At 33.8% G+C, this 16,490-nt stretch overlaps 1 protein-coding gene across 3 annotated transcripts in view; it reads right to left on the reverse strand.

The window, feature by feature from the left end:
- Nucleotides 1-8,738: 8,738 nt before the first annotated feature.
- The window catches only part of shakB (shaking B), a 54,514-nt gene continuing 46,762 nt past the window's right edge, over nt 8,739-16,490 (reverse strand). For 2 of the 3 annotated variants that reach the window (XM_066389123.1, XM_066389118.1), the window contains 2 exons: nt 9,729-9,948; nt 8,740-9,646 (listed from right to left, as the gene is read on the reverse strand). In XM_066389123.1, coding sequence (XP_066245220.1) covers nt 9,108-9,646; nt 9,729-9,948 — 759 coding nt within the window. In that variant the 3' untranslated portion in view covers nt 8,740-9,107. Of the gene's footprint in view, nt 9,647-9,728; nt 9,949-16,490 lie in introns of all 3 variants that reach the window. The other variant, XM_066389112.1, reaches the window with a different exon arrangement.

Raw genomic sequence — 16,490 nt, forward strand, 5'->3', positions numbered from 1 at the left:
AAAGTTTCTTTCGTGTTGTCCATTTGTAAATCAATCTTTCGCATGATGTGTACTAAATCGCGAATCCCCATTTCTATCATCTACAGAGCGTTTCTCAGCGTTGTGCAACAACATGCTTTTTTGCATGTTATTACAGCAACATGCCAGCAAACATGCCCAAAATAATGATTTCATTTCCGATCTTATCTGGTTTGATAAATCGTATTTGTGTACCAGCATGATGGTACCCCGCTTCCTCGTGAAGCAGTGCTTCATGCTGGTCCAATTTCATGGCTACAGCGATTCCCCTACTTGAATCATTTAGACTCAATTTATGGGGTCATATGAAATAAATTGTTTACCAAAGAGACACTGAAAGCTAGATAATAGTTATTGGATGAAGCGCAGATGGCTGCTGCTGATGTAAGAAAATGTTCGGATACTTGAATTCCGGTGGAAAACTCTTTAATTCGTAGCTGTGAGGCGTAGCATAAGGAAGAAATTTTGAGCAAATGTAATAAATAATCACTTAAAGCCTACCGGCTGTATTTTTAAAAACTTGCCACTTCCAGATTTCGAGAAATGTAAATTAGAGTTCAAAATGCTACGACACGTCGACTTTAGAATGGAGGGGGAAGATGAAGAATAAAAAAGTCCTCACCTCCGAACGAGAATATCGCAGGGGTGGCAACTCCTTCGTTTTTTGAAATAGAGAACTTGGGTCAAGTAACACATCATTTTCAAGGTCTTCCAGTTCTTTAAACAACCGTGCTAAAATTTGGGTTTTTGACTCAAGTTTAGTTGAAAAAATGGACCATTCCGTGCAATTATCAAAAGAAGAACGAGCAAGAGAGACTGCACTGTGTCAACTTAGGAAGTAGTTGTTTCGTGACATTTTTATTATTATTTATCGCACTGTGTGGATATTTTATACCCGGAAACCCTGTCACTTCTGGTAAAATAGCAGTGCAGTTATTGTTAGTGTAAAAGTGATTTATTCTTTGAAAAAAAAATTAATTTTTTTTTTCGTATGAAGCGCAACACTGGCGTGCCAGAGCACTGATCAAGATTTTCAATCAGAGTAATTCTAGTAAGAATTTAAGTCCCCAGCATGTTAAAATTCGGCTGATAAATTCCCAAACAGTGGATCAGTGTCCAATGTGAAGCGAGCAAATTACCGAATTTTGAATTATGAGGCCCAAACGGAAGTGTTAGAGCTGTTTGCGGCAGAACCTACCAGCTCTTTTCGAAGGATTTCTTCAGTAACTGGGTCATCTAACAGCTCAGTCCGTAAATTGTTGAAGATGTACAAATTTCATCCTTAGAAGCTTCAAATCCACCAGCAGCTTATAGAAGATCATCTTAATAGGAGAATTCAATTCTGTGAAGAAATGAGCCAATGTATCTATGAAACGTCCAAAAATATTTGCTTCAGTGACGAGAGTTTTTTTTTTTTAATGGGGAAATTAACCGTCGTAACTGTCGGTTCTGGAACAATACAAATTCTCACCAGTTTCTGGAAGGCCATACTCAATGGTCACAAAAACTAACAGGAATTGTTGAAAACGTAATTATTAGATCAATGTTCATTGATGGCAATTTAAATTGCCAACAATACCTGGATTTGCTTAGGGATTTTAATCACCGATGCTCCGGAAAATCAGTCGTTTAGCTTTAATTTTAACTTCGAGAAATTTGGGAGATGGCAAGGTTTGAAAAATACACCCGGTATAACTGAAGTGGAACATAGGTTTATATGAAGTTTATTTAGATTTTTTTTGCTCTTTATTTAGTTTTAGTTAGCTCAGAATAAAATGAAATAAAATTCATTTATTATTAAATAGTTTTATAATAGAAAACAACAGTTTCATGCTACGCACTTACAACTCTAAAAGAACACTAAGTACTATCGATGAACAATGAAAAATATAACACACATTTACCTCAAGGAATTAATAGACCTTCATTTCATCTGCGACCTAGGAGATAAAACGATTACAAGCGTGTTTTCAGACACAAAATAAATTAATTCAAGCGGTGGAGTCGTAGATAAAACGCAGGATATTTCACGTGCAGTAAGGCACATGAATAAATCGGTGTTATTATCCCACTCGTGACTAATAACTATTACATAACATTTAATAAAATAATTAATAAATAATCTTATCGCTCTTGTAAATGTCTTAAAATCAAATAGTTTTGATAACCGGGGAAAAGTGCGAGGAACAACAAATAGTTGTAAAACAAAAACAAAATAAGCACAATTGTAAAGCCTTTTTTGACTAGGAATGTTGATTATAAATTAGAAATGTACCTAAAAACAAGATATATCAAGTCTACTATATTGTCAACAACGTATTGTCTCAATTCGCAAGTATATTTCTCTATAGGATGTCTTATTTGGGTATGCCCGTATTGCTACCTCCGAAACGGTGAAAGGGAAAAAAGTTGCCCTTTCTGGAACTTAATATGCTACAAACGACGAATTTCTGATCTACAATTTATTTAAAATTATTTTAATTTTTAATGCATTTTATGAAAAATACTGTCAAAAAAGCTTACTTACTTTGTATTATTTACACATAGTGAGTAAAAAAGTATTCGTACATCATGTTTTTCTCAAATGGTTATTCTGGTTATTTACATCATGCGAACGAAATATTGCGACTAAAGTATTTAATATCTTGAATTTTTTTCTGCGTTGTATAGAACGCAAATAGAGGCACATTCTAAAATTGTTTTCCTTTTATACAGGGAGTTGTAAATAAGTGAAAAATATCAAAGTTATGTTTTTTTTTAATGAAACGTTCGATATGTTAGTACCATTTTAGATTCCTTGACAACAATAAATATAATTTTGATTAAGGTTTACCTACCCTAAACCTTAAAGATTTTCAAATAATTGAGATTTTGTAAAAATGCAGTGCAAATTTAAAAACTCTCCTTTAAAGAATGTTTAAACTGGAATAAGCTAAAATTCACATCAAACCTCAGGCATGAAGCATATTTCATGCTAGTTATGAAAATTTAGATATCTTGTACAGTGCATCCAAAAATAAATTGAAAAATATATTTATTTTGAAGAGTATTAACTTGCTTAATTTAAAGGGAACACCCTATATTTGATTACTTGGAGTAACAGATATTACCAATCGAAAATTATTATACTTTCCTATACCCAAATGTACAAGTTTTCTTTGAAAATTAAGATTTAAAAAAAAGTAGAAAATCCTATTACTTTTTGTATCAGTTGCCACGGTTAGATCTAAAATGCCAGTAGAAAAAGTCACGTCTATGCGTTCTTTTTTGCATATTTCTTTACTCATAATATTTTCAATACTATTTAAGTAACTTACAAGACGAAGGATGGTATTTATATTTTCGAAGTATTCTTGATACACTCGACTCACTTATTTTGGTATTTTTGGAAATCTGGATTTGGCTAATGGAGTATTTTCACTAACAGCACGAAGTACATCAAATTAATTTTTTTAATCCAATGCATTAAATACTTTAGCCGCAATATTCCATGTAGCATGACGTAAATGACCCTGTATATATATTTTTTTAATTCAATCTACTATTACCCAGTGATATACAGGATACTTCCTAACTACGCGTAGAAAATTTAAGGACGTAATTCTGGTTATAAATCAAGTGAAAAATGTCTAATAAACAAATGTCCGAAAATGGTTCGTTTTCAAAATACAAGGTGTTAAAATATACAAAAAAAAAACATTTTCCTTAAATATTTCCAATATGGCTCAAATTAAATTTTTTATTGGTGTAAAAAATAATATAAACATAATATAATATAATATATAAATATTATTTTTTACTGACGCTTGAAATGGCAGCTAGTTTATAATCAGTGAAAGATTTATTTAAGACAGATGTATTATAAGTAATGGTGGTCATTTTCAACAATTTTTATAATATTCAATTAAGTTATTTTTTTTCTTTATTATAAATGATGAACCTTGCACTGATCGATTATTAATAAAGCATAGCTGCAATTTTTTCGGTTCGGTTTGGAACAAATGATTTAAAAATCGGTCTTAACTTATGGCAAACGCAACGTCGTATATTTTGCATGTAAGTAGAATAATAAAGATATTCCAAGGATACTCCACTGTCGCATGGAAAAAATCTGAGTACATGTAAATACGGAGCTTTTTACTACACATTCGCGTACTAAAATTCAAAAGTCCAATTTAAGCCATATTGAAAATATTCAAGGAAAACTTCTTTTTTGTATATTTTAATATCCGGAATTTTGAAAACGAAGCATTTGCGGACATTTATTTATTTAACAGTTTCCATTTGAGATGCATCCAGCATTACACCGTTAAATTTTCTTCATGTAGTTAGGAAACACCCTGTATAATCTTTGAATGAAAATTTTTATATTCGTAAGAAACGAAAACCATAACGTGATAAACAAATTTTCAAAAAATTATGATTCTGGAAAACCAGGCAGGTTAGGCTTCGAGCTGCTCGATTTATTTTCAAAATCAAAAAAGGAATTGTAATATTTTGGGGAGACATTATGATTGATGAAAAAACTCCTTTAATTCCCATTAGATAAACACTACGGTCTAAAGGGCGGAGATCTAGTGCTGAAATCCGTAGTAAGGCTCTGTAGAGATGCTTTTGGTGATTCTCTTTTATTCATGCACAATAATGCACCTCCACATATTAGAGGCACTAGTAGAATTTTTTTTAGAAGTGGAAAATGTGACGGTTTTAGATTGGCCTTCTTGTTCACCGGATTTTAATCCAATTGAGCGCTTGTGAGATAAGATTAAAAAAAGAATTAGAACACGTCAAAATAGCCCTGGCCACGCCGAACAATTAATACAAGCGGGTTTAAAACCTTTGATAATTTAGTAGAGAGCATACCTTATCAAATTCGTTCTTGTATTATCGCTAAAGGAGGCAATACTAATTATTAAATTAAAAAAAAACTATTATTTTTTCTTAAATTTTCATTTACCTTACATTTAATTTTCAGAAAATTTTACATTTTCTGTTGACTTTTTTTAATTTTAGAATTTGCTTCGATAATTTTTTCATATAATAAAATCGTTTTGGATAAATTGCTTTTTATCTTGAAGTTATTCTTTTCGAGTGTAATACTATTTTCTCGTGGTTACTGAGTGTTTCCATATAAATTTAGTTGTGTGTATTATATTAACTTATTTTGATCAGACTGACATTTTTTGAAATATTTTGGCTAGAACATTTTCACCAATTTGGGAAACCAACAACTTGACAACGCTATTTACAACACATAAAAAAATCCAAACATCGCAGTTTTAGTCTTTGACCGATTTTGTAACTCTTACCGTTTCGGAGATAGTAATAGGGAGCACATTTAAATCTGGCACCCTTTATATCTCTTTTATAGGTAGGTACCGAACTATGTGAATACCAATTTTCAGTGAGGATGGAACAAAGGTTGAACATGTTGGGAAAAGGTGCATATCTATCGTTCCTACCCAATTAAGTACCTATTTCGCGTAGTCAAGTCCATATTGAAATGCACAAAATGCAAGAACAATACAAATTCAAAACTCTTAGTTTACAAAAAATATTTTACTTTTCACATTTCAACGATCTTCAGTGTTTAAAAATTGAATGTACTTTTTATGAGAGTTTATTAAACGAAAACAGTAAGTAAGTGATACATTAATTTTGAAGGACATAAAACTTTGAAATTCAGAAATAAAGCAGCAAAAACACAAGATTTTTCTAGTCTCTGGTTTGACTAATCGGTCAAGTCTCCCATCTTCTTACTTTAAGAAGTAAAATATATACATTTCTTCCAACAGAAAACATAACTATAGTGGAAGCAATGATGAAGCAAAACACGTGACGTGCTCGTATCGAATAGGTAGCTGACTGCGACGTTGCCAAACGTGTACGTAAAACAGCTCTGATATGAAATAATTTTATTCATGATTGTGTTTAGTTTTATATTGGTCATGAAAAATAAGGTTGAAAACTTGCACTGGATTTTTAAGCTCGGGGCAATTTAGAGAGCGCAGTTCATGATCTGTTCTGCAGAAGTCACCCATTCGCTGAAAATGTGTAGTGAGAAGTGGCAACGTCGCGGTCATTAGATTATATGTATCCTCTTTTAATCTATTGGGGGAGGTAGCTCGACATCTAAAAAACTCGGTCACGTGCTTTACTTCAATCTTTAATTATTATCTCTTTTGTGTCCTGATTCTGTAGGAACATGATAGAATGACGATGACATTTTTGTCTAATGATCAATGAAATTTTTCTACTAATCAGCGTCGTCGAAAATATCATTCTCACTCTCACATCTTTCCACAGAATCAGGACTTGGCACAAAGTTGAATTTTGAGTGCCAGTGTAATATTATTGGCAGTGTAAAGGCGTCAATCACAGAAATAATAATTTTCTTATTTTTTGAACATTGAGAATTTTTTTAACTAAAGTTCACTAGACTCATCTTTAGTTATTAATAGTATTAATACGAGTACATACAGTGAGTTCAAAAAGGTCAAAATAAATTACCTAATTTGAGATTAAAGCTTTTTCTAAAATAGGACTAACTACGATTTACCCAGACAAACGCCCTAAAATGAATTTTAATTTCAAAGTATTTAATGGAAACAGCTGTTTTTGTATATGTTTTTTTCTGATTTTAACCAATAAAGTGACAGTTTTCTTAATCAAAACCGGTGACGAAATTAGTTTGATTTGGTAACTAGTCAGATAATGAAAGTAGGTTCCTTCATGTTATAACTCAGTTAACAAATATGATCATTTCTACAGATACAGAGCGCAGCTTGAGTATGTTCCAATGTATGCTATTTTCTTAAAATTTTTTCTTCGTAACACTGGAAATTCCACGTATTTCAAAAGTTGTTCAATAACTTCTGGAGGAAATAATTAGATAATCTAAAACAATCTTAAAATATATATAGTTTCAATGCTCTCTTAGTATCTTTATTTTCCGCAAATATATAACCTCTGTCAATTAACCATATTTGCGGTACCATTAAAAGGAGAATAATAAACTTTTAGGCAATTTGCTTTAAACCTACCCAAGGATCTGGTTTGGTGCAGAGTAGGATAAAAAGGATGCAAAAGAAGATATGCAATGATGCTAAACTTCTAAGCTTTACGCTATATACTCATAACTGTTTTAAAGGTACGTGGCCAATTTGAGACTTATTTTACTACCACACATAGCTTCAAAAGGTTTGCGTCATCCGAATTTCCTCTTTTAAAATTATTTGCAAAAAGAATGTTTTTGTTACCTTCATTTTTATGATTTACCCTTAACAACGGTACCGTTTTTGTATCGATATATAATTTTTTACTTTTTTTTTTCTTAAATAAAGAATTCGAAGTTTATTTTAATGGTATAGGTTAGTACCATTTTAGGGTTCAAAGCAAAACCATGAATCGCTAAGTGATACCACAAATTAATCGTGTCGGAATAATGGCTTTAGTAGAAGACGGGCATTCGCAGAGGTTTGTAGTTAAGCGAATAGGCATTTCTCAGTGACGTCTCCCACATACGGAATCGCTATCTAGAGACTAACTCTGTGCAAGACAGACCCAGAAGTGGCCGTAGGCGTGATACTAACCAAAGACAGAATCGCTATATGCACTTAACAATTCGGCGAAATCCTACTATTGCAATGCCAGAGTTTCGAAGAGAAGTTAGACATGTACTTGAAGTTGCTATTTCTTGTTCAACTCTAAGAAGACGTATCATTCAGTCTCGTTGTCATGTCGTCGACCGCTAAGAGGTCCTCTGCTACAATATTAACACAAACTTCGTTGATGGCAGTGAGTTGAACAGCACATGCTCTTACCCGAAAGATTTTCAAATTTTGTTCTTTTTTCCGATAATACCAAAATTTTCCTGGTAAATGATAGCCGTCGAGTTCGAGTTTGGAGAGCGCCAACAAGACCTGGTCAACTTGCCCACGCTCGTCCCTTGCCTCCTTTTGCAGGAGGAAGTGCCACCTTTGGTCCAATATACCTAATATCCAACAGGCGCACCAATTTAGTTCATGATCAAGGGACCATAAGGGATGATAGATACATTAGGAACATTTTGAACCCATGTGTTAGACTATGATGAGGGGCTGTTGGTGATAGGTTTGTCTTCATAGACGACAATCCTCATCGTACTATGGCAATAAATGACTATCGTGAAAGCGAGATAATTACCAATTTAGATTGGCCTACTTTGTCGCCTGACATGAACCCTATGGAACATGCTTGGGATATGCTTTTCAGAACTGTGAACTCTCGAAAAAATCCTCCCAAAACCATCCAGGAGCTTGTTAATGCCGCATATTCCTCAAGATCTTATAGCTAACCTTGTTTAAAGCATGCGGCGACGTCTTCAAGCTTGAACTGGTGCCAGGAGTGATAATACACATTATTAATTTCTTTTGTTACTTTAAAAATTATTTTTATTGTTTAAAATTTAATAGTGAAGTAACTATGGTACAAACTCATTGATTTTTAGCCAAAATTCATGAATAAATAAGTAATTCATACATTTTTTACTTTACCTAATAAGATATCCAAGAATCGAGATGGTGCAAAACTTTTGAAGCAACGTGTGTTTTCAGTAAGCCAGCCACACTGCCTATTCGGTAAATCGTATATGAAAAATTTAGTTTCTTTTACCTATAAACACGAATATGTTGACTTTTTAGGCTTGAAACATTGCTAAGTTCCAAATTATTAGTGGTCTCTCTAACATCAAGCTACTTTCCATGAAAACTAAAAATATTACCAACACCAAGGCTCTAGTTCACATTTCTATGGAAATTAGCTTAAATTTAAATTTAACGTCTGTCGTCAGGCAGTGTGAAGAATCTTTTCAAAAAAACATAAATATCCTCGTATCTCTTATGGTTACCGAGATCCCCGTAGTTGAGCTCCGGACACCCTGTATTCTGACTCTGACATTGGCACATTCACGACCCAATCTCTCGGGACAACTATTTTTTCTAGTGCAAATAAGAACTAATAATACGTTCGGCTCTGTAAAGAGATAAATCTATAGTAATTGAGATCTTCAGAAGAGCGCCGTTATCGAATTACTAAGAGAGCAATAATTGTCAGGCTTCCTGTATTTCGCCTTTAAAACCCGGTGCGTGATGAAAATCGTGTCGATTCAGCTTGTGTGCCAAATCCTGCAACACGTCCCTAAATATTAATGAGTCCACATTCTCTCCTAACATATAAAACAGGAACCAATCGCCCATCTTGCTTCTACGCACTATCGTGTCGATCACTTCTTTTCGCACCAACCTATATCGCATTCGCAGCAAGTACACTCGCATCCGGGGGGAAAATATTATTATCACCCTATATACCACCATTAAAAGGGTCAATATTGAGAGGATTACGAACCAAAACCAAAGGAAGACGTAAATCTTCTCGTTGACGACGTTCAAGGGGAGTATGCAGAGGGCATCATGCTTCTCTTCATCTCCGGACACTCCGTACTTCCGAAAGGTGCACTTGGTCATTCGAGGGAAAATTTGAATCATCGGGTCGATTCGGTCTTCTTGGTCGGTGTTGATGAAAGCGATCACGTCAAAGCCGAACATCAAAAAGGCACCATCGAAGAATTTGTTCATAAGGAACATTTGCCCTGCATTGAACGTTTATGTTATGTTAAAACACCAATTTAAGAAACTAAAAATATAATTTTAGTAACATAAAATCATACTCACCAACGACGTTTACGAGGGCTAAAACTTCACAGAAGTAATATCGATACGCCCACCAATTATGGAACCTCAAGTTTTCCCACAAGTAATCGATCATCAGCTTCTTCTTCTGTTTCTTTTCAATATCTGAGCATACTGCCACGTCGAGGTCCATCATCAAAGCACAGATCTTACCGCCTTCCCATGATTTCCACAGCCATCTGGGTGTGTAGAAGAGTATTGCCTGCAAAAGAACTTTAGTATAATTTTCTAGAAGAGCTTTGTTAGGAGTTATTTAAGTTGGAATGTTGTTCAAGTCACCACAGGTCTTATTTAGTCGGATTTTGCTAGGCATTGAAGTGCTTTTGTGTGGAATCACCACTTTGGATGAATTTTTATTGGTAAGAATGTACAGAGTGTCCCAGGAAAAACTGTCCACCCTGAATATCTTTTATGCTATTTGTTAAAAAAAAAAAGCTAAAACAACGTCAGCTTTGATAGAGAAAGAGACATCATTTGTGAAAAAACTTGTTTTCGAAATGTCATCCCTCTACCCCTGGAAACCACCCCGTTGAAGTGAAGTTTTCAAATTGGAAGAGGGGTTGTGTTATACCTCGTTTGAAAGGTAATTTTATTCTCTACATTGTCAAGTTTTTATTTTTGTCCATCGGTCTTTTAGAAATTAAGCGAAAACCAAATAACCTGATTTTAACCATTTTTACTGATATTTTATTTATTACATCGTAAATGTTGAAAGTAACCTCCATTGACTTCCATGCACATATACACCTGATCCTCGAAACGTCGTCTCACATTATCTAACATTTTTGCAGTTATTGACACGCACTCTTCAACGATTCAGGTACGTAACTTCTCGAGGAAATCAGATTGTGTGTCATAGATTTTGGTCTTCAAATATCCCCATAAAAAAAATCCAAAGAAACAAGGTCAGGGGATCTTGCGGGCCACCCCACTGGACCTCTTCTCGAAATCCATTTTCCAGGGAATTTTTCACCTAGAAATTGTCGGACAGCAGCAGTGTAGTGTGGACGCGCTCGATCTTCTTGAAAAGCTAATTCTTGTTCTAAAAGACGGAGAACTTTTTAAAGCATTTCAGTTATCCTGGAAGATATGACGTCTTGCAAAATTTGTAGATAATGTTATCTATTTAAGTTTCCGGGAATAAGAAATGCTCCAACAATGCGATTACTCAAAATCCCTGCCCAAACGTTCAATTTTTGTTCAGTGTGGGTCTCTTGCAACAAATAAGAAATGACATAACTCCAGTGACGACAGTTCTGTCTCTTAACTTCATCATTTAAATAGAACGAACATTCATCACGAAATGTTGTATTGTACAACAAATGCCTGTTTAAATGTAACATGTTATTAAAGGATTTACAGAATTCTAATCAATGGTTGAAATCATCCTTATTTAATCCCCGTACTAATTTTATGACTTAAGGATGGAATTTTACTTCTTTTAAAATTCTATAAATAGTACTTTTTGATGCTCCGGAATCATTTTTACCGACGTTCTGTTGTCCATTTGAACATGTCCCAAAATCGCAATTTGGATTTCATGACCTCCCATTGAACAATCAACTTCGTATATTTTATTTCGGACGGTGCCAGTCTCATTGAATGTCATTAGAGACTTAAATACATAAGGGTGGCATACCATTTTGTCAGGATGATTTAAATTGAAGACACGAACTGCCGCTCCTGCAGAATTATTCTTTTTGTAATACAAACTCACAATCTCGATTCTCTCTTTTAACGTGTAAACAATTTTAATCAAATTAAAAAGTGAACGAACTGCAAAGTGATGCCACGAAGTACTAAAACAATTAAGTGCCAAGAAAAATGTCATTACAGCATTTATTACAATAACATTAATGGTTAGAAACTAGTTATTTGGTTTTTGTCACAAAAATAAAAAAATTAAAACTTGACCATGTAGAGAATAAAATTACCTTTCAAAGGAGGTATAACACTACCCCTCTTCCTGTTTGAAAATTTCAAAGAGATGATTTCCAGGAGTAAAGGGATGACATTTCGAAATCAACTTTTTCACCAAATAATATCCCCCTCCCCATCAAAGTTGACGTGTTTTAGCGTTTTTTTTTTTTTTTACTTTTTAACAGACAACAGAAAAGATACTTAAGGTGGACATTTATCTCTGGTACACCCTGTATTATAATGGCTTTACTGTTTTTTATAGAAATTAGTTTAGATTAGTTCAGATTAAGAAGGAGAACCCCCCTTCCCCATGCCTGATGAAATGCCTGGCGGCAGACCCGGTGTGGAGTCGTAGAGAAGTGACGGATAAAGTTTAATAGGTCGGGAATCCCGGAGGACAACCAACCAGGCACTATCTGTGCAATTTAAATCGCTTTATCCGAGCTCACATGTTTATATTTATAGCAGATTCTCTAATCCTCCATACATTGTGTTCTTTGAAAACTTACCATCTCAAATACACGGTGAGTCATGAAAAACTGTATATTCTTCTACCATAAAACAAGATTACTAAGAGAAATATCGAATGAGCATTAAAAAGTTGATCGCATTTTTTATTGTTATTATACAGGGAGTTTTACACATTTTATGAAAAAATGATTTTGTCTATAACTTTGTAATGCCAGTTTACTTTTTGTCATTTTCTGGTGAAAGAGTACACTATTGTATGTGACTACGATCATGTATTCAGAGTTCAAAAAATCCAGGAATATTTTCAAAAAATTTAGTAGATTTTCTCTAAACCAAAAAATCACCCTGTATCCGAATTTTCGAAAAAGCACTGTACACATTTACTAAAGGTTAGATAAACCAATAGTTATACCTAGTCAATAAATTTGTCATACTTTTCGTTCCTTTGCAAAAAAACGAAACTTACGAAAATGCTACAATTTTGGATATTTAGTTATATCTACCATAGTACCTAGAGATTTCCATTTTAAAAATATCTTCATTTTTAATTAATAGTTGGTAATAGTAAATAGCGAATTTTTCATCTTTTATGTAAGTTTTTTTAATTACTTTCTAACAATAGTAAAAATAAGTTTTCTTTTTATTTTCTCTCGTTATTTTAATTTTAAAATATTATGTATGTCTGAAATAATTTTTTCCATTAAAATTCCATTAAATATGGCAGTCTCGCGTTTTCTTAATTGTAATATTTTATTTTTAAGTTCAAGATAAGAATGGCAAGTATATCTAAGGGGAGCAGCAACTGAATGGTCTCCAAGGTCTCCTGATTTAACGCATCATGATTTTTTCCTTTAGAGTGATCTTAAAGCAGCTGCTTATAAATCAGATCCTGATGATATTGATGATTTAAAAAATCGCATAACCGCAAAATGTCGGGCCGTTACTAGAGAAACTTTTCAAAGAGTCCGACAGGAATTCGAAAGTAGATTGTATTTGTATTTGGCACAAAATAAAAATAATTTTAAACATTTAATGTGACATTAAATGTGGCAAAATTGCAAGCCCAGTAAGTTAATGTTTTTAGCTCCGATGATTAATAATATTAAAATGTTCTTTACGTTTTTCCTTTGATTTTTCTAAAATGCTTTAACAAATCGAATTTCTTATTGTATCCATATTTGGTACTTTTAATTGTCTTTAATATGAACAGCAACTCGGTGGGAGGTACCATTTAAAATTTTCAAATAGGGTTAGTAGCGTGGCAAAGGGTGGCAATTAGGTTTACGCAGATAACATCAAAAGTGTTCGCTCTCGCAACCTGAAAGATCACCTTACTCAGTATTTTCACATATATTTTTATTTTTACGATATTTGGAATGATAAATTTTCAAATCACTACAGTACATAAAAAAAAGTTAGGGAGGAGGAAGTGATGGTGACCCCCACTTTACTTCTTTCAGGTACAGGTGTCACACGGATAGCTACTTTGAGATTATTGAAAAACATTGAAGTGGGCACTTTAGGTATGGTGTCTCAGGTATCTTTATAGTGCCAGCGCATGTGCGAGCTAGAAATTTCTAACACACGCGTATGTTCGCATTTTTTCGCCACTACCATCCTCCTCTGTCCGTTTGTTATGTCTACTTTCGTAGTAAATACTAACTAGACTAAGTTCGTAGTAGGAACACTTGATATAAATTGGATTTTGAAAGTTAAGTGGAAGTCGCGTATTAATGTGCGGATTCTGCATCAATAATTCTGTCAACAGTCTCAATTAATGAGTATGAATATTAATAACAATTCAGATTGCACTCTGAACATTAATCACTTAATTTCACGCGCTTCGGTGTAGTGCAACCATAGTAAATTCGTTCCTGCCACTAAATAATATCATAAAGACCAATATCAAATGTGACACAAATTAGATTAAATATTGGTAAATTTAATCCAGGGAAAATTTTTAAACAGAGGGCCAATAACGAGCAAAAATGGTAAAAGTTTGATGAATGAAGTAGGATAGGAGTCATTTAGAAATTTATATGAACATGCAAACTTTACCCATAGATTTAGGAAGAACATAATATTAAAAAATATACAATTTTTTAATGTAAAATTATTGCAGTACATCTTCTAACTGAGAAGAACAAGACACTCGAGAGCCCTCGAGACACAGATGCCTCATTGCATCGGCGCGATTCAATGAGTGTTTTCCCGATTCAATGAGCGATTCCCCAATTCAATGAGCGATTCCCCAATTCAATGAGCGATTCCCCGATTCAATGAGTTCTACAACATATCCATTATATTACATTTATTGATTTATTTATTAAGCGTAGTGGATCATCATCACATCTTCTAACTGTTTTCCAAAATTGCAAGTTACAAGGAACGATCTTATATAATAATCAAGGCATCTGATATGGAAGTTCCCGAAAAAATAAATCATAAATATTTTATTTTGGGATTAGTATAAGCAAACTGGAACAATCGGTTTACACTTCGAAGTGGTCCAAGGTGAGTTCACATTAATTATTTGTTTAGGTTGCCTTTTAATATCTTAAATCACTTTTATTTTCACACCTGACTTAATTATCTAATTTCCCCTATGGTGCAATAACAGCCTGAAGTAACAAAAATAACAGATGGACTGATGATGAAACACTATTTATTCATAAGTTTCGAAGACATAAAAATTCTTTGTTATCGAACCGTTTCAACGAAAAGTGAAAGTTCAGTTACGATCTACGCAGACACAATAAAAAATACTTTTTTTAAGGGGAAAAAATAAAAATCTACAAGTTTAAAAAGTCACGTAAAACCTTTGGGGCCGTTTTGTGTGGTCGGAGTGCATATCCGAACTGACTAGCTAAAGCAGTAAAACGTTCAGCTTCTCTAGTCGCATATGTTTCGTGTGTAGAAACCGGAAGAATGACTTGAATAAACAAAAATATAGAAAACTGACGAGTTACCTGTGTTCTCTGTTGAAATTTCGGTACGTTTGTATTCGATTTCAAGAAGAAATTATCTACTCAAAACTAAGAGTGCTTTGTATTCTTTTGTAAAACCTTCTATAAATGAAGTAAAGAACTTGGGCGCCCGAGGTTAGTACAGGTTAGTTCTGGGTGGCAGGAGTTCCCCGGTCAGACGCCAGCCGTCCACGCCCAACTGGGGTCCCTGGTTGGAACTGGGCGCCCGGGGTTTCCTAGTCGGACCTTCATTATAAGTTCGCTCAATAACATACAATGGTGGGCATGGAAATAGGACTACTTCAAAAATTTCAATTATTTATTTCTGTCAATAAAGAGATAAAAAATTAGAACACAAAAACATAATTTAACGAAAAGTAAATAAAACTAGTCAATAGAAACAATGAAAGCAAAATAAATATGTGGTCATAAAAATAGGACCGTTGAAATATTATCAAAAAGAAAACAAACGAAACTAGCATCGGAATATTGCCTAAAGCCTAATATTTGATTGCTTCTCCCTTTTGGGCAATCACTACTTTAATCTTTTAGACATTAATCTTATTAAATGGTGACAAAGCTCAACAAGAATTGCTTCTCATTTCCGTTGGACTGTGAACCACAGATCTTCTGTGTTTTTGATTTGATGACCCCTCACGACAGCCTTAAAGTGTACCCAAAAATTTTCGATGGGGTTCAGATCCGGCGATTGAGAAGGCCATGGCACAACAGGAAATTATATTCATCGTGAAAAATTGTCAAATTCGTCTAGCTGTATGTTTCGAATCATTATTCTGTTATTTCCAAATTAATGATATTTCTTTCGAAGTATATGACAGTTTAACATTTTCCATTATTTTAAGATATTCCTCCTAGTTTAGGATCCATTTTATCTAATAAATGGATCCAACCCTGAATCAAAAGAAGCAACTCTACAATTTGCCATCTCTACATTTAATGGTTTTTAAAGCGCGTTTTGGAAGCAATTCCTGTTTTGCTGATCGCCTCACGTACTGTCGACCGTCCAAACCAAACAAATAAATTTTTGTTTCCTCCGAAAAAAGAATATTTTTATAAGGACTCTTTTATGTTATCGTCTTCGTTTTCAAAGCGAAGATGATTCTTCGCAAGTTCTATTCTTTTTAATTTGTTTATTTTTGATAGCAACGGTACCTTTCGAGCCATTCGGCCATTTAAATGAATTTCCTCTAACCGTCTTCGGATAGTTCTGGAACTTATTTCCAATTTTAGGTCCCTTTGAAGTTATTTAGTGCTCACAAAGGAATTTTTTTGGGATTTTCGCTTTATTTGGCGGTCAATCAGAACCGTTGTTTTCGTTTTACAACCGTGATTTTCCTGTCGTTCCTCGTATTTGAGGGCATTTGTT

The sequence above is a fragment of the Euwallacea similis genome, chromosome 1, assembly GCF_039881205.1.
Source record: "Euwallacea similis isolate ESF13 chromosome 1, ESF131.1, whole genome shotgun sequence".
Lineage (NCBI taxonomy): Eukaryota > Metazoa > Arthropoda > Insecta > Coleoptera > Curculionidae > Euwallacea > Euwallacea similis.